At 40.7% G+C, this 19,600-nt stretch overlaps 2 protein-coding genes across 2 annotated transcripts in view; one reads left to right on the top strand and one right to left on the bottom strand.

The window, feature by feature from the left end:
- LOC309841235 (olfactory receptor 8B3) overlaps positions 1 to 19,600 on the top strand; it is a gene marked incomplete at both ends in the record, with an annotated part of 59,166 nt that overhangs the window by 11,820 nt on the left and 27,746 nt on the right. The gene's annotated exons all lie outside the window — the stretch shown is intronic.
- On the bottom strand, positions 15,576 to 16,508 carry LOC309841020 (olfactory receptor 8C8-like; the record flags this gene model as incomplete). The annotated part of the gene is made up of 1 exon (XM_082683825.1): positions 15,576 to 16,508. One exon carries the CDS (start codon positions 16,506 to 16,508, stop codon positions 15,576 to 15,578), a length of 933 nt encoding a protein of 310 aa, XP_082539951.1.

The following is a 19,600-nucleotide window of genomic DNA, read 5'->3' as shown; positions in this document are numbered from 1 at the left end:
ATTATATGTTTATAAAAAATAAAAAATTTAAAAAAAAGTTTGTGTCCAGAATGAGATGAAGAAAGTCATTACAGTGGAACATTTAACCTTGATTTGTTTTCAACAACTCTCACAAGACAGGGGACAGATCAATTTCATTCTGGGAATATGTCACAATCTTCACAGTGTTTGGTTAAAAAAAAGATTTATAGTTCCATAATTTTATATAATGAAAGTAAAATAAGAACAAATAATTTTATAATGCAATCTAGTGTTATAAAACATTCTGGTATGATTACAAAAAACACAGAATTTATCTTCTTGACACGATTTATTCCAGAAAATAGCAAACAAGGATACTTCTTCAAGGTATATCCTCAGGATTTGTAAAATTTAAATTTTCAACAAATGGTTTTAAGATGGTTAAAACACTGTTTTGTAGGAATAAACTTGGATCATATATTATATTGGTAAGCATTTAAAACTAGAGAATATAATAACACTTATTTTTTTATCCATAACATTTTTTAAACATCTATTATGTAATTGTTAATTAATCAACTCTTTCATTCATTCAACAACTATGTTTTGTACTCCTATTTTTTCTAGGTGATGGGGATACAGCAATAAACAAAATAATGACAAAAAATACTTGAATCTAACATTTTGCTGGAATATTTTGTTTATATTTGTGTGTGTTATTTATGGTGTGATTGCCATGTCTTATCCATTCTTCCCTCATCACACAACATAGTAAGTGCCCAGTGTGTTTTGCAAATTGAATATATTCAACCTGTTTAAATTTTCTCCTAAAGAACATCTTTTTTAAAAGTTTATATGTTTTAATAACGAGTTAAAAATTTTATACAGGGAAGATATCAGAGAGGGAGACAAACCATGAGAGACTCTGGACTCTGGGAAACAAACTGGGGGTTACAGAAGGTTACAGAATGAGGGGGGTGGGGAGAGGGAGTAACTGGGTGCTGGATATTAAGGAAGGAATAATGTATTATATGTTGGCTAAATGAACATAATAAAAAATTTTATACAGGGACTTATGTAAAATCCATGACTATACATTTAGGCAGTCTCCTCCCCCACCCTTGTTTAAACATCACTGAGTCACCAGCACAACCTGGTGGCTGTTTGACTGAACTGCCTGGTTTAGAGTTGAATAATTCTCTTTAGAGTTATGTCTCCATTCCTGTCTTGATCTGGGCTTTTCTCTTGTTTTTGATTTACTTATTTTTCTATTTAAAAATCACATATGAATCTTGTAAATATTGTGATTAAAATTTACACGGCTTTTTGTTAAGCAAATGTTTGTATTTCAAAATACTCCATGTGCTGGTCCTCTAATAACAACATGACTGGCATCTATGAAAAACCCACAGTGAACATCATTCTCAATGGGGAAAAACTGAGAGCTTTTCTGCTAAGGTCAAGAATACGGCAGGGACGTCCACTATCACCACTGCTATTCAACATAGTACTAGACGTCCTAGTCTCAGCAAACAGACAACAAAAAGAAATAAAAGGCATCCAAATTGGCAAAGAAGAAGTCAAACTCTCACTCTTTGCAGATGATATTATACTTTATGTGGAAAACCCAAAGATTCCACTCCAAAACGGCTAGAACTCATATAGGAATTCAGGAAAGTGTCAGGATATAAATCAATGCACAGAAATCAGTCGCATTTCTATATGCCAAGAGCAAGACAGAAGAAAGAGAAATTAAGGAGTTGATCCCATTTACAATTGCACCCAAAACCATAAGATACCTAGGAATAAACCTAACCAAAGAGGCAAAGAATCTGTACTCAGAAAACCATAAAGTACTCATGAAAGAAACTGAGAAAGACACAAAGAAATGGAAAAACGTTCCATGATCATGGATTGGAAGAAAAAATAATGTGAAAATATCTATGCTAACTAAAGCAAACTACACATTTATCACAAACCCTATAAAAATATCATCAATGTTTTTTCAAAGAAATGGAACAAATAATCCTAAACTTTATATGGAACCAGAAAAGACCCCAAATGGCCAGAGGAATGTTGAAAAAGAAAACCAAAGTTGGTGGCATCACAATGCCAGACTTCAAGCTCGATTACAAAGCTATAATCATCAATACAGTATGGTACTGGCACAAAAACAGACACATAGACCAATGGAACAAAATAGCCCAGAAATGGACCTTCAACTCTATGGCCAACTAATCTTTGACAAAGCAGGAAAGAATGTCCAATGGAAAAAGGACAGTCTCTTCAACAAATGGTGTTGGGAAAATTGGACAGCCACATGCAGAAAAATGAAACTGGACAATTACCTTACACCACAAACAAAAAACACACTCAAAACGGATCAAAGACTTCAATGTGAGACAGGAATCCATCAAAATCCTTGGGGAAAACACAGGCAGCAACCTCTTCAACCTCAGCTGCAGCAACTTTTTCCTAGAAACGTCACCAAAGGCAAGGGAAGCAAGGGCAAAAATGAACTATTGGAACTTCATCAAGACCAAAAGCTTATGCACAGCAAAGGAAACAGTCAATGAAACCAAAAGACAACTGACAGAATGGGAGAAGATATTCACAAATGACATATCAAATAAAGGGCTAATATTCAAAATCTATGAAGAGCTTATCAAACTCAAAACACAAAGAACAAATAATCCAATCAAGAAATGGGCAGAAGACATGAACAGAGTAAAGAAGACATCCAAACGACCAACATGAAAAAGTGCTCCACACCATTGGGCATCAGGGAAATACAAATCAAAACCACAGTGGTATCTCTGGTATCTACCAGTCAGAATGGCTAAAATTAACAAGTCAGGAGACAACAGATTTTGGCGAGGATGTGGAGAAAGGGGAACCCTCCTACACTGTTGGTAGGAATGCAAGCTGGTGCAGCCACTCTGGAAAACAGTATGGAGATTCCTCAAAAAGTTGAAAATAGAGCTACTCTATGACCCAGCAATTGCACTACTGGGTATTTACCCTAAAGATACAAATGTAGTGACCCGAAGGGACATGTGCACTCCAATGTTTACAGCAGGAATATCCACAATATGGAAAGAGCCTAGATGTCCATCAACAGATGAATGGATAAAGAAGATATGGGAGATATATATTTACACACACATACATACACATAGTCACACAATGGAATACTATGCAACCATCAAAAGAGATGAAATCTTGCCATTTGGAATGATGTGGATGGAATTAAAGGATATTGTGCTGAGCAAAATAAATCAATTATCATATGATATCATATGATCTCTCTGATATGAGGAATTTGAGAGGCAGGACAGGGTGGTCATGGAGGGTAGGGAGGGAAAAAAATGAAACAAGATGGGATCAGGGGGAGATAAATCATAAGAGACTCTTAATCTCACGAAAAACTGAGGGTTGCTGGGGGGTGGGGTGGTAGGGATAGTGTGGCTGGGTTATGGACATTGAGGACGGTATATGCTATGGTGAGTGCTATCAAATGTGTAAGCTTGATGTTCACAGATCTGTAACTCTGAGGCAAATAATACATTATATGTTAATTTTTAAAAAAAAAGCAAAAACACAAACACAAACAAACAAACAAAACAACATGTCTGGAAGATTTGTCCCTCCCCAAAGTTAATTCATTTCTTTTTTGTTGTTGTTGTTAATTAATTTCTAGAGGATAAGAAGAGTATTGTGCACTTTTTCATTACAATCCTATTCCCTGCAGGAAATTAATATTTTGTGAATTAAAAGAAATTTTTGTTTTACTTATTTGTAACATTTTTAAAAGTTTGTGGGCTTTCCAGGTGATTGATGCTCATTTGATGGAGTCCTGGGAAAATATTTTTGTCAGATCCCTGAGACCTATAATCTGAAGTGCTGGAGTTGGTTTTTCCTTCAAGTGACCACAGCTAGAAATATCTGGGAGGAAGCGGAATGATTATCAGAAAGGTTTTCAAATCTATTTCACCATGGATAGGGACAGTTGCACTAGAAGACCTCTAATTCTAAGATTTAAAAACTATTAATGATGCATTAAAATACATAATTTTCAACTGCTTGCACTTCCTACTTGCACTAACTAATGTAGGAATTTGACTCTTGTGAAATTTCCTCCAGAATTTTTGGGAGTCTCCAGAAAGATCTTGCTGTGCTCAGGAACCAGACATCTCTGCGCACTAGTCTCTTGCCGCCTCCCTCTCCCCTAATCAGATGATATATTGCTCTTTTTGTTCTTCTCTGAGGAAAAGAACAGCTGCTTAGGCCCCCGGGTTTCTGTCACATTTGTCTGTTGCCCCTCTCACCAGAGCTCGAAGAACAGTCCATGAGAGTACAGGCATATTCTCTGAGGCTCTGCTACCAGCTCCTGACATAGAATTCTACTTCCTTCATCCCTCATTTTCCACTTCCCACACACATCTGCTGCTCTGGATGGTGGCCACTTCCATTGCTTTTTTTCTTTTTCACATATCAATGTAAGCAACATTTAAATGTGCATCTATGATGTACTGAGCTCTGCATTTGGCATTGGGGATACAGCACTGAACTCTGCAGATATGGTCCCCATTCTCATGGAGCATCCATCCCAACAAATAAATATGGACACAAAACAAGGTCATCTCACCATTTATTGTTATGTTGGGTGGCTCAGGTGGGGGAAATTCATTCTGATAGGAACAGAATGAACATAAGATGCTCCCTAACCATATATATTAAGGATCCATCAAAGTTTAAGAAAGCTGTTCTAGTATGTAAAACATTGATAGTACTGAAAATGTTCACCTCAAATTAAAGATAATAATAAAATCAACCTAAATGAGTAATATCTTAAGATTAAGATTTTATTTATTTGACACAGAGAGAGAGATAACAAGTAGGCAAAGAGGCAGGCAGAGAGAGTAGGGGAAGCAGGCTCCGTGATGAGCAGAGAGCCCAATATGGGGCTCGATCCCAGGGCCCTGAGATCATGACCTGATCCTAGGACCCTGAGATCATGACCTGAGCCGAAGACAGAGACTTAACCCACTGAGCCACCCAGCCACCCAGAAATTTTTAAAAAATTTCTTGAAATGTTTTAACTTCTCTGTTTCAGAGATAAAAGCCTATATTCTTTATCTTTTTAAAAAATGAAACTTCTAATTTTAATTGTAGATTCACATGAAGTTATAAAAACAATGCAGAGAGAACTCATGTATCTTTTATTCAGTTTTCCCCATTGGTAACTTTTTAAGATTATAGTATAATATCACAACCGAGATATTGATAGTGACTTAATCCACTGGTTTTATTCAGATTTTCCCAGTTTAATGTTTACTGGTGTGTGTGTATGTAGTTCTATACAATTTCATCACATGTGTAGACTTGTGCATTCACCTCCCATAGTTAAAGATACAGAGGGTTTCAGCACAAAGACATCTCATGTTGTTCTTTTACAATTACATCCACTTCTCTCCTTAAATTTAATTTCTATCTTCAAATTCTGAAAACCCCTAATCTGCTATCAATAAAATTAACTCAATTAATATTATATAAATGGAATAATACAATCTGTAACATTTTGGGATTGGCTTTTCACTCAGTATAATTTTCTTGAAATTCTTCTAGGTTGTTGCATGTATCTATAGCTCATTCCTTTTTTTTTTTTTTTTTTAAGATTTATTTACTTACTTGAGGGCAGAGGGAGAGTGAGCATGAGTGGTGGGGAAAGGCAGAGGGAGAGGAAGAAGCAGGCTTCCAACTGAGCAGGGACTTAATGTGGGGCTTGATCCCAGGACAAGGGACAAATTATTCATCACTATATCAAGACTGGAGGAGTGTTGCTAATATGAAGGCAGCAGATTTCTAACCTTGGAGATACATGGAAGAGAGAGGAGTATAGAGTTGAGAGACAATGCTATCTTGTGGATTAATTCTCTTCTGTCCTCCTTTCAATCCTAAAGAAATGTTGTGGGTTCCAGAGTCCATAGTAAGTGAAAGTATATTATGTTGAACTTAGCCATGCACCAAAGTATCATGATATTATCACCAAATATCCTGAAAATGTGGCTTGAATATAGCCTAAACTAGACAATCCAGGTAAACTAAGTCCTTTTGATCCTGTCTTCCCCATAGTTTTTAACAGAAGAAGAATTTGTATGTAACTTACTTCTAATAGCTTTAGTGGCAAAAAACCAAACTTGTAGCAAGTGAGGTTGGTGTTACATGAAAGAGGACTCATTGGTAAAACTAATAATGACATTGCTTTCCTGGTGTGGTATCTAATACGTAGCATTCTAGAGCCTAAGATTTAGGGCAAGGCAGCAGCCAGTCCTAATGAGGATACCGATATGCCATCAGTTTTTATCATAGTTCAAGTCAAACCTGAGGACCATGCAAAATCGTAGAGATGTCTGTACTCTGTTTCTGTGGCTACCCTGAGACAAAATTTTAACTACCATGATGAATTCTCATGTTATAAAAATTCCACAGCCACTTTGCATACACAGCTAATTTATTTACTTGGTTTTAGTAACTTCCACTGACATGGGCATAAGTTACATTTTGGAGATGGGTTTTTAATTTCACATATATAATAAATAGTACAACCCAACCCTATTTCATTTTAGTTTCTGAAGGTAAAATTGCATGTTCTTCCTCATTTATATGGTAGCCCAACCACAAAGTTTCTTTTTTGTTTCAAAGGAAATACGAGTTCTTCAGGAGAAACAAGGTATTTTACAAATGGGGAGTGCTGGTTACCTAGAACATTAACCAGTTTGAAGGATATGTGTGTTACTACAGAAAGAATTATATTTCTTTCTATTATATTGAACCAGACTCTTTTTTCAGTCTTGAAGAGTTATAGTCATGCATTTAAAGAAAGCTAATTTTCTAATGGAAAAAATGGTAGTTTTTATTAACATAAACTTTTAATCTGGCTTGGAGAAATATTCTATCTAACAAGTTTACAAACTTAATTCCATAAGTATTTATTTTGCCTGATTCTAGACTAACCATGCATAAGAGAAAGAAGAAAGATTATGTGGTTAAAGTCTATTTGATTAGACAGAGATGTCAACAAAATTTTGATTAGACAGGGAGTTCAACAAAATTATGACAGTCTGAAATACGTAGGTTTATCTACATATGTAATATATAGATATCTTATATCCAATGCTTTTATAACAGAAGTTAGATTAAATTAATTTAAATTAATTAGGTTCATTTCTCTTGGTTCTTAACTCTTATCAACATATGCCATATTTTTAAGCTAATACTTGAGATCCCTTCAACAAAGCATAAATATCGCACAGATAGTGAGGCTTTGTTGAGCTTACCACAGTCCCTAATACAGCATGTAAGGGAGTGCCTTTCTTTGGTTCCCCCTGAGAATCATTAAGGAAAATAAATAGTGTTGTAGCTCTGTATTCACACAAAACAAGAAATTTGGTAAAGTGCTATTTTTTGATATTTTGTATTATTAAAGATTACATTTTTTCCTTTTTCCAAATGTTAAATACTTCCGAAAGTTTTCACAGAGATTCAGTCAGCCTCATCAGTATTACACCATATAATTATAAAAATTCATATTAAATATTTCTAGAAGCATAAGCTTTCTCTAGTCTGGTGTTAAAACCTTTCATTCTTCTATTTACAGAGACTTTCAGCTAAGGGTGTCATTCCTACCCTCACTTTCAGGCAGATTCTAAAATAATTCTTCAGATTTTTATCTCCCTTCTCTTATATTTCCTTTTTACGCCTTTAATTCTGCCCTGAGAGGCAAATGATAACACGGAAAGAATACAGGACTTGTTTTTAGATGAATTAATTACAAATCTGGGCTCTGGTTTGAACTAATTGCAGGACTAATATCTGTATCTTAGTTTTTCCATCTCTAAATCAGAACCTTAGGACTTGCATTATGATTAACATTTGAAAGGACACAACTCCTGTTAAGAACTCCATAAATATTAATTCTGTCTCCTCTAAAGCCTAAGTTACAAATGGAAAGCATGAAACCCTCCATGACAAGGGTCCGCTCATTTTTGTTTGCATGCCTTGAATAGAAAAAGAAAGGCTTCCAACCTTTGCAAAAGGGAATACCTGGGCGGAGAAGCCTCATGTTGAACCTGACACTTTATTTTGTGGCCAAGGACACTACCTAAGCTGTGAATTTTGTTTGATTCATTAAGGATCTCAAAGTATTTTTTGAGAATTATGAAAATATTAGGAGAAAAAAGCCAATCAGAAGACAGGACAGTAGCAATTTTCTTTCTAATATATCAGAGCATTTGCTCAATGCTAGAAACCTAGCCGTGTTTCTCAAGAAATGTCTGTGATTTTCACCATGGGTGAGTTTGAAGGTTGGCAGGTTGGTGAGTCTCACTCATTCTCAGCCATCCACAGGAATAAAAAATTATTGGAAACCAAAGTTCACCAAGGTATCTATCTTTCTCTACCTCATCTGTGGGTTAGGAAATCTGGTATAAAAGCCAGGACTAAAAGAACTCTGAAATTCTGGAAAATTTATAACTTATACAGTAAAAATTTTAAAAATGCTGAAAACCAGAAGGGGCCATATGTAATTGTTTTTAGGGAAAACAAAGCAGGGTTACATTATCAGATACCATTCCACTATAATGTTTGCTTATGTATGAAAAGTACATGGAAAGAGGCAAAGTAGGAGCTGGTCTAAAAAGAAGTAGGAATTGGGAGTTGAGTTTGATAAGTTCCATATAGATCTTGGATACTAGCCCTTCATCTAACGTGTCATTTACAAATATCTTCTCCCATTCTGTAGGTTGCCTTTTAGTTTTGTTGACTGTTTCTTTGCTGTGCGGAAATTTTTATCTTGATGAAGTCCCAATAGGTCAATTTTGCTTTCATTTCCCTTGCCTTTAGAGACATGTCTTGCAAGAAGTTGCTGCGGCTGAGGTCAAAGAAGTTACTGCCTGCATTCTCCTCTTGGATTTTGATGGATTCTTGTCTCACATTAGGTCTTTCATCCATTATAAGTATACCATTGTGTATGATGTTAAGAGAATGGTTCAGTTTCATTCTTCTGCATGTGGCTGTTAAGTAGTTAAAAACAGAGCTGCACTACAGCCCAACAATTGCACCACTGGGTTTTTACCTCAAAGATATAGATGTAGTGAAAAGAAGGGCCAAATGTACCCCAAAGTTCATAGCAGCAATGTCCACAATAGCCAAACTGTGGAAGAAGCCAAGATGTCCTTCAACAGATAAATGGATAAAGAAGGTGTGGGTCATATATACAATGGAATATCTCAGTCATCAGAAAAGATAAATACCTACCATTTACATCGACATGATGGAACTGGAGGGTATTATGCTAAGTGAAATATGCCAGTCAGAGAAGGACAATTATCATATGGTTTAACTCATATGTGGAGTATAAGGAGTAGTACAGAGGATGATAGGGGAAGGGAGGGAAAACTGAATGGGAAGAAATCAGAAAGGGAGACAAACCATGAGAGACTCCTGACTATAGTTAACAAACTGAGTGTTGCAGAAAGGGAGGTGGGTAGGGGGATGGGGTAACTGAGTGATGGGGATCCCTATGACCCTGCAATTGCACTACTGGGTATTTACCCCAAAGATACAGATGTAGTGAAAAGAAGGGCCATCTGTACCCCACTGTTTATAGCAGCAATGGCCACGGTCGCCAAACTGTGGAAAGAACCAAGATGCCCTTCAACAGATGAATGGATAAGGAAGATGTGGTCCATATACACTATGGAGTATTATGCCTCCATCAGAAAGGATGAATACCCAACTTTTGTAGCAACATGGACGGGACTGGAAGAGATTATGCTGAGTGAAATAAGTCAAGCAGAGAGAGTCAATTATCATATGATTTCACTTATTTGTGGAGTATAACAAATAGTATGGAGGACATGGGGAGTTAGAGAGGACAAGGGAGTTGAGGGAAATTGGAAGGGGAGGTGAACCATGAGAGACTATGGACTCTGAAAAACAATTTGAGGGTTTTGAAGGGGCAGGGGGTGGGAGGTTGGGGTACCAGGTGGTGGGTATTATAGAGGGCACGTGTGGAGAGCCATGCAGCAGAAGCTGGGAGTCACGTACTAGGCGAGGCTTGAGGAGAAGGGCAGGTGAATGTTTATGTGGGAGCGATCCAGGCAACGCACAACCTGTACTGAAGTATCGGGACTAGTATAAGATTAACCAGGGACCATGGGAACGACACAAAAACAGAGTGAACAATAAGTTTCGGGGGCTCACGTCAGTAGGCACGAGCTCCCCGCATGATCTGGATTGAAGTCATCTGTATCCCTTCTGATTGGATGTTATAGTAGTTGTGTTATGTGGTGATTGGTTATTTTCTATCCACTGTTTCCTATAACTTGGGGTTACAATCGGTGTTCAGGGTTCCCGGATCAAGATTGACAATAAAGAAGTTTGCCACTCAACCTCGTCTGCGGGTCGTTCTTGCGGGTCGAGAGCGACATCTGGTGCCAAAAACCCGGGAACCGCGACGCTGGACGTGGACCGAGGATTGGGGTAAGAGCAACGATTCGGAAAGTGCATGCCTATTTCCTGTCTTTAGACGGGGGAAAATTTCTCTGGGGACGATCCTAAGGGGCTAACATTTTAAGTTCCTCAGAGGGGGGGAGTTTCCAGAATGGGAAACGAATTAGCCCGATATAGGATGGAAGGACCATTAAGAGATATTCTGAAAGCTAATGGCACTCCTTTGAAGTCTCAGACTGCTCGTGCCTTTTTAAAGGAGGCCGGTGAAATTGCTCCTTGGTTTCTGAAGGAAGGGCTCTTGAATGTATCACAGTGGGAACATCTTGGGGAAGAATTACGGCGCAGCACTACTGTTACTGCCGGAACTCTTGCGGTATGGTCTTTGGTCAAAGTGTGCTTGCAGTCGTCCCGAGAGCGTCTAAAACAGGTGGTACAGCAAGGGGGGGAAATTCTGGAGCAGCTAAAGGAAGAATCCCTTGGAGACTCCTCGCGGGCCTCCGATGTGGAAGATAATAGTTCTGATGAGTCCTCCGATACACCGCCTCCGGGTACAATAAAATGCCCTGAAAAGGCTAGGAAGCAAGTGGCCTTGAAGCCTCCAGGTAATGAAAATTCTACTGCTGCTCACGTAGTAGAACAGGCCAATAGTCCAACGGCCCCGCCGTGTGAGTGGCCACCGCCTCTTCGGCCTAATTGTGCAAAGGTGTGCCACTGTTCTGATTGTGTTGCTGCCAATTGGAGGGAAGTCTTTGGCCCAGAAAAAGGGTTTTACCCAGTACTAGAAGATCAGAATCAGTATAGATATCATCAACCGCTAGACTTTAAACTGGTAAAACAACTTAAAGAAGCAGTTAGTGCCTACGGGCCCCAAGCGGCTTTTACAGTAGCCATTGTGGAATCGCTGGGAGCGCTTACCCTTACTCCCGAAGATTGGGGCAATTTGGCCAGAGCAGTTTTGAGCGGAGGGCAATATTTGGAGTGGAAAATTCAAAATCAAGACAATTGTCAGGACACAGCACGCAGAAATGCTGCCGCTGGAAACCCTCAATGGGATATAGAAATGCTACTGGGTACTGGACCGTATCTAGGAGCTCAGGTACAGAGTAATTATCCTCCTGCTGTTTATCAACAGATTGCCACAGCAGCTATTAGAGCATGGAAAACTTTGAGAGGTGCTAGTGACTTGCAGGGTCAACTTTCTAAGGTTGTTCAAGGGCCAAATGAGCCCTATGCTGACTTTGTTGATAGACTAATGCAAGTAGCAGGGAGGATGTTTGGAGACGCAGAATCGGCAATGCCCCTAGTTAAGCAGTTGGCATATGAGAACACTAATAAGTGGTGCCGAGAGGCTATCAGACCCTGGAGATCTAAGGAACTCTCGGCATACATTAAAGTGTGCAGAGATATCATGGGGCCAGTAATACAGGGACAAGTTATGGCTGCCGCCTTTGCGCAAGCTCTACAAGGAAAGAAAGGCATTCATTCTAAGAAATGTTTCCAATGTGGACAAGAGAGCCATATAAAAAAGGACTGCCCACAGCGGGGAAAAGTGTCTTTTCCTCGCTCAACGGGCAACACTAAACCTCAACTATGTCCCCGGTGCCGGAAAGGAAATCATTGGGCACACGAATGCCGCTCTGTGGCTGATATTGAAGGCAATCCCTTGCCAGCCAATAATTGGGGCACCTCAAAAAACGGGGGACAGGGCCCAGCCCCCCGGGGCCCGAAACAAATGTACGGGGTGGCAATGTCCATACCTGTCAAGCCACGATGGCTGTACCCACCCACCGATCAGGGGAGTCAATTCCAACGGAACCGCGGAGAGCCACAACAGGCTCCGCCGGACTTGACGTCCGTGCCACCACCCGATTGGTCCTAACTCCTGAAATGGGAGTACAGGCTGTGCCATCCGATCTGTCTGGAGGACCTCCAAAAGGAACAGTGGGACTCCTTCTGGGTAGAAGTTCTTGTACTTTACGAGGGCTTCAGGTCCATCCGGGAGTTATTGACCCCGACTTTGAAGGGGAAGTTAAAATTCTGATATCATCTCCTAAGGGAATTAATATTATAAATCCAGGGGACAGAATTGCACAGCTTTTGATTTTACCTAGTAATCATGAAAAATATCCCTCTACAGGCCAGGTTAGAAAAGGAGGTTTCGGATCCACAGGATCCTCCCTCGCATGCCTTACTATGAGCATGAAGGAGAGACCTATGCTTAAATTAAAGATTAGAGGTAAATCATTCTGGGGACTCCTAGATACAGGAGCAGACAAAAGCATTATAAATTGCCTAGATTGGCCTAAAGCTTGGGCTCTAGTTAAAGCCACTCAGACTCTCCGAGGACTAGGAGTAGCTACCAGTCCTGATGTTAGTGCTGCATCTTTGGACTGGGAGGATGAGGAAGGACATAAAGGCATTTTCCAACCATATGTCTGTTCAACCCCTGTTTCTTTGTGGGGGCGCGATGTGCTGGAACAAATGAATATCAAACTTACAACAGAAAAGTTATACAGTGAGGCCTCCCAAACCATGATGAGAAACATGGGATATAAGCCTGGCCAAGAACTCGGAACCAAGGGCCAGGGAGATCCCAATCCGCCTTCTATGGGGGGTCAGGTTTTTTCCTAGCGGCCACTGAGGCAATTCGTATAACCTGGAAAACACCGGAGCCACGCTGGGTGCCTCAGTGGCCTTTAACAAAAGATAAATTACAAGTGGCAAAAGAGCTAGTTCAAGAACAGCTCAAAGCAGGGCATATTCAAAAATCCACGTCCCCGTGGAATACACCCATATTTGTAATAAGAAAGAAATCAGGCAACTGGCGATTGCTACATGACCTACGACAGATTAATTATCAAATGCAGGTCATGGGACCCATTCAGTTAGGGCTCCCAGTCGTGACGGCGCTGCCAAAAAACTGGCCCTCTATTGTAATTGACATCAAAGACTGTTTCTTTTCCATTCCACTACACCCTGCAGATACAGAGCGCACTCACGTGATCTTTAAAACTACCTTGCAAAAAATACAAAAAGGGGGAATTGTAGAGGAGCATCACACGTCTACAGACCTTACCAACTTGACCACTTTTATTTTAAATTTTCTTACGCTTGACAAGGATGGCGTTTCAGCCGCGGAGCGCCATTGGGGCCAACAGAAAACGCAGCAATCTATGGTGAAGTGGAAAGATGTCTTTACTGGCTTATGGAAGGGCCCTAACCCGGTGCTTAGGCAGCACCGAGGTTCCCTTTGTGTTTTCCCGCAGGATGCGCCCGCCCCACTCTGGGTGCCGGAACGCCTCACCAGGCTGGTGGCCACGGAGCCTGTGGAGGATGCTGGTGATGGTGATGATAACGACGATGACTGTCCTGCAGCCTGTTCCCACGAAGGCGGAGCCAGTTCAACTGTGGCCACGACAAGAGACTGCCCCACTCCAAGAGTTCCTGCAAATAGCTCGGCGTAGAGTGCATCTCCCTCATCTGGACTCATATCTGTTACTGATGCTTGTTTAAATTCTGGATATAGGGGAAGCTCCAAGTGCTAAACTGACTGTGGCACAACTTGCTGAAAACTTTGTAAATTCCTTGTTCTCTCACTTCCCTTCCCTGACGCATGTATGGTATGTTATAGGAACTATTATAGGTGTATTAGCAATAATCGTTATTCTTATGTGCCTTTTGACCCTGGTATTAGTAATAAGAACTTTATAGTACTCCTCCTCAGGCTAGACAAACGAACAAGCCTAATGAGTGTGACTCAAATGTTCTTAAAGCTGTAGCTGCTAATTAACACGGCAGACATAGCCATGATGGCTCTGGAGGCTAGCGCCTCCCCCTCAAAAATATGGCTCTGTATGCTGGGTCGGTAGCCAAAGACGGGTAAGACTGATCCCTCACCATAGCAACCTAAGACAGGGGCTCCTCGGTGAAGGGGAGTACCTGATGACAGGTAAGCATGTGTGTTGAGGATTGGCAACCTAAGACAGGCACGACCCCTGCCATGTAATAAATAAAAAAGGGGGAGCTGTGGAGAGCCATGCAGCAGAAGCTGGGAGTCACGTACTAGGCGAGGCTTGAGGAGAAGGGCAGGTGAATGTTTATGTGGGAGCGATCCAGGCAACGCACAACCTGTACTGAAGTATCGGGACTAGTATAAGATTAACCAGGGACCATGGGAACGACACAAAAACAGAGTGAACAATAAGTTTCGGGGGCTCACGTCAGTAGGCACGAGCTCCCCGCATGATCTGGATTGAAGTCATCTGTATCCCTTCTGATTGGATGTTATAGTAGTTGTGTTATGTGGTGATTGGTTATTTTCTATCCACTGTTTCCTATAACTTGGGGTTACAATCGGTGTTCAGGGTTCCCGGATCAAGATTGACAATAAAGAAGTTTGCCGGGGCACCTGGATGGCTCAGTGGGTTAAACCGCTGCCTTCGGCTCGGGTCATGGTCTCAGGGTCCTGGGATCGAGCCCCACATCGGGCTCTTTGCTCAGCGGGGAGCCTGCTTCCCCCTCTCTCTCTGCCTGCTTCTCTGCCTACCTGTGATCTTCCCCTGTCAAATAAATGGATAAAATCTTTAAAAAAAAAAAAAAAAAAAAAAAGAAGTTTGCCACTCAACCTCGTCTGCGGGTCGTTCTTGCGGGTCAAGAGCGACAGGCACGGATTGCATGGAGCACTGGGTGTGGTGCAAAAATAATGAATACTGTTATGCTGAAAAAATAAAAATAAAAAAAAGAAGGGCACATGATGTGATGAACATTGGGTGTTCTACACAACTAATGAATCACTCACTGAACACTATATCAAAAACTAATGATGCACTAAATGTTAGCTAATTGGATTTAAATTAAAAAAAGAAGTAGGAATTGGGCTGAATCTCTGGAGCATACTGTTATGAATAAAGCTCAGTTCAGTATGGGGCTGAGAATAACCATGAGATTTAACAATGTTCGCATGCTTAATTGACATGTTTACAGAGAAATAAGTGTTTAAAGGAAAAACCTTGTTCTGAAGAAAATTATGGGAGCAAACAGACACACACACACACACACACCATACATACACCCCAACAACCCAGTAACATTAGTTCTGTTTAATTTGCAATTCTCTTCAGCGTTTTTTTCAGAGCACATTTGACATCTTTGTTCCTTAGACTATAGACGAGAGGGTTCAACATGGGTACTATATTGGTGTAAAATACTGAGAAGAACTTTCCCTGGCCCATAGAACCAGCAGGAGAGGTCTTGAGATGTGTGAACAACCCAGATCCATAGAACAGACCAACAGTCACTATGTGGGAGCCACAGGTGCTGAAGGCTTTGGACCAACCCTGAGCTGATGAGACATGGAGGACACTGGACAGGATTAGAGCATATGAAATGAAAATAATGAAGCTGGATATTATGACCACTGTGCTTACAACAATGGACTCTACCAGCTCACTGGCAAAGGTGTTGCTGCAGGAGAGCTGGAGGAGGGGGAAGATGTCACACATGTAATGGCTGATGGTGTTCAAATCACAAAAGGACAATCTGACCATGTCCCCTGTGTGGATCATGGCACCAGCTAACCCCATCACATAAGAACCAAACATCAGCAAAGAACAGACCTGAGGAGACATGGTAATTGTGTACAGCAGGGGTTTACAGATGGCCACATAGCGATCATAGGCCATGGCTGTCAACACATAGCACTCAGAATGGACAAAGAAACAGAAAAAAAAAAGCTGAGTCATGCATTCTGTAAAGGAGATGATATTCTGCTCTGATACAAAGTTCATCAGCATTTTAGGAGTAATGATCAAGGAGTGGCAGAGATCTATGAAGGATAAGTTGAAGATAAAAAAGTACATGGGAGTATGCAAGTGAGAATTCAGGCAAATTAGAGTAATTAAGCTCAGATTCCCTACCACAGTGACAACATAGTTCAGGAAGAAGAGAAAGAAAAGGGGTAACTGAAGTTGAGACTGATCTGTTAGTCCTACCAGAATGAACTCCATCACTGAAGAGCCATTTTCCGTAGCCATTATCTGCAGGGCTGTGATCTATGAGGAAATGAGAGAAGGAAGGAAGGGACATCAGGAAGGAGCTCAGATCCTTTGCTTCTAGAGGAAGAGGCTCAGGTGTGGCTGTTGGGACAGCGACCTGGAAGGAGAGTCAGGGCAAGGACTTTCCATCTTTAACTTTCTTCTCTTGCTGTCCTTTTCTTCCATGTTTTCAGATCTCAGTTTTCAGATCTCCTTACCTCCCCTGGTCTAACATAATCCAGGATGAAGACTTCTAGCATGGACACCAAAAGTGATGATCACATGTGAGAGATAAGGAAGCAGTATCTCGAAGAGATGAATGGGCTGGTCAAGGTCATACAGATAGAGAACCAAGGAGCCAAAGTTGTACTTGGGACCACTTCCTATGAAAATCCCTGGAGCTCCGAGACAGTAAAGTCACTGTGATACCCACTGCACCCACTGTCTGACCCACTCTCTCCCACTCCCCTTTCAGAAACTCAGTACCCGGCTTAGTGAAAGTGCTAAGAAATAAAAAGATTCAGCGAGATTAAGTAACTTGTCCAAGATCACATGTTGTAACTAGAGGAATTTGAATTCCCCTATTGTTATGAACTTCTCCTGCCCATTCCCTTTATCCAGTCTTACCTCAAAATCACAATGAAGTGTTTAGGAAGGACAAGTGGCCTCCCTACACCTCTCCCCTGCTGTAGCCGTGGGAATGAAAACATCAGAACAGAAGGACTCAGTTGCCCAACTTCCTTTTGCCTGGAGACCTCACTACTGCCAGACCCCGAAGTGTTCTTTTCCCTTCACTGTCCTGAAGAAGACAAAGGCCCTGAAAATGGAGAAGCCAACATCCCTTCTGTTTGTGGATTTGCAGAAAATGTCTTCAGGGCAAGGCAAATGCATCAACTTAATGTCTCCAAACCATCAGCAGGCTAATATTATGAATTTATCTTATTCTCTGTGGATCTCGGCAACTTTTTCAGAAGCTTGGAAAACAAGGCTCATTTAGCATCAAAGTTTAATCAGGCTCCTGAGGGAAGAAATTACTGAGCCCGTGTTTATATCCTTTGTCAATAAGTTAACATTAGTTCCCTTGGGACTCAATGTTCTCCAAGCATCAGTTCACATTAAAAATTTTGGATCTTCTGTGCAGGGAGGGAGTAGCCTCCTTTGTGCTCCTACTTATCCTAGAGTTCATGCTGCATTAAGAAAGAGGAGTGTTCAGGGGCAGAGCCATTGCCATTGCCAATAATATTTTTTTTCATTGTTTTGCGATTGGTATAGAATTATGTCATAACTTTATATTATCCATCTTTTTGTGTGTTTCATATCTATAGAAAAGTATAATAGAGAAATATTAAAAGAATAACCCCACTCTAGAGGGTGCCTGGGTGGCTCCGTTGGTTCAGTATCCACCTCTTTGTTTCAGCTCAAGTCATAATCTCAGGTTGTGAGATCGAGCCCTGCACTGGGTTCTGCACTCAGTGCAGAGTATGGTTGAGAGATTCTCTCTCCCTTTCTCACGCCCTCCGCTTTTCCCCCATCTTGTTCTCTCTTTCTCTCTCAAATAAATAAATAAAATCTTTAAAAACAGAATGAAATCTGGAGTCAAATTAATCAGACTTGAATTCAAAATCCTCTGCTTACTTATGTGTGTGATCTTGGACAAATTACTTAATCACTCTGACTGTATTTTACTTCATCTACATTATAAGTTTAATAATAGTTCCTACTTTCTTAGATTGCTTTGAGGATTAAATGCCTCAATCTCCAGCACATTTAGCACACTTCTTGGTATATGCTAAGTGCTAAGTATTAGGTTTCCTTCATCTTTACCCTTATCTATATCTACATATGGACCTCTTCCCCAAGTTCCTAATTCTGTACCCAGCTGTTTACTAGACATCCCTACCCAATTGAATTCAGCATCTCCTTGTGGCCCCAGAACTATTTCTCTTCTTGCTTTCCTTTTCTAAGTTAATGGCACCATCCTTAAACTCATGAGCTAATCTAGAAATGGGTTGTCATTCTGGGCTCCTCCTTCCAACTAACAATTAGCATCTGTTCTTCAAAGTTTACGTAATTCTATTTCCTTAAAGTCCCTGGTTTCTTACCCTTCCTCTTCACTGTACTGCCTTTGATAAAGTTCCTTTGCCTCAAGTTTGGAATACTTTAAAAGCTTTCTTAACCTGGGGTCCTACCATCACCCATTTCATTAGTTTTTTATTGTTGTGTAATAAACTACCATAAACTTAATGTCTTAAAAGAACACCCATTTATTAGTCATAGTTCTGCAGGTTAGAAGTCTGGTACAGAATGTCATGCTGGATTCTCTGCCCACACTGAAATCAGGGTGTGGGCAGGCCTGCATTTCCTTCTGGAGGCTCTGGGGGAGGAATGTGTTTCCAAGGTCATTCAGGTTGTTGGCAGAATTCAGTTCCTTGAGGTCGGTCTCCAGTCCCCTGCTGGCTATCCACTACGGGTCACTCTCAGCTTCTACACGCTTCCTGCAATCCTTTGTATAGTCCTCCTGTTTTCAATCTAGCAATAAACAACCCATGAATCCATCTTGGGCTTTGACTCTCCGACTATCCCCTTCTACCACAAGCTTGAGAAAAAATTCTCTGCCTTTAAAATGCTTGTGTGATTGGATTTGGCCTGCTCTGATAACCTCCCTAATTTAAGGTCAGCTATACCATATAACATAGCACAGTCACTCGAGTGATACCTCACGGGTTCTCCTCACACTCAGAGGAGAGAGGATTATACAAGGGAGAAGATCACTGAGGAGTCATGTTTTAGAATTCTGCTGTCCACAACCATTTTCTCTGAAATCTATTCACACATTTTATATAGAATTACCTATAGAGAATGTATCATTCCCTTCCCTATATCCCTCTGCTTCTCTCTCAGCACAAGTGCAAACCACTCAGTTGGTCAAAGAAAGCTCTCTAGAGTTTGCTTCTGAACTGCACCCACAGTGCTATTCCCCATGTCTCCAGGCTTTGAAGAGACTGAAGTTCCTCTCATACATTTAAAAAAAATTTTTTTACTAACATATAATGTATTATTTGCCTGAGGGGTACAGGTCTGTGAATCATCAG

The sequence above is a fragment of the Mustela nivalis genome (genome assembly GCF_964662115.1).
Source record: "Mustela nivalis genome assembly, chromosome: 9".
NCBI lineage: Eukaryota > Metazoa > Chordata > Mammalia > Carnivora > Mustelidae > Mustela > Mustela nivalis.
The sequence above is the reverse complement of the archived record's forward strand: the minus strand, read 5'-3'. Positions and strand labels throughout refer to the sequence as shown.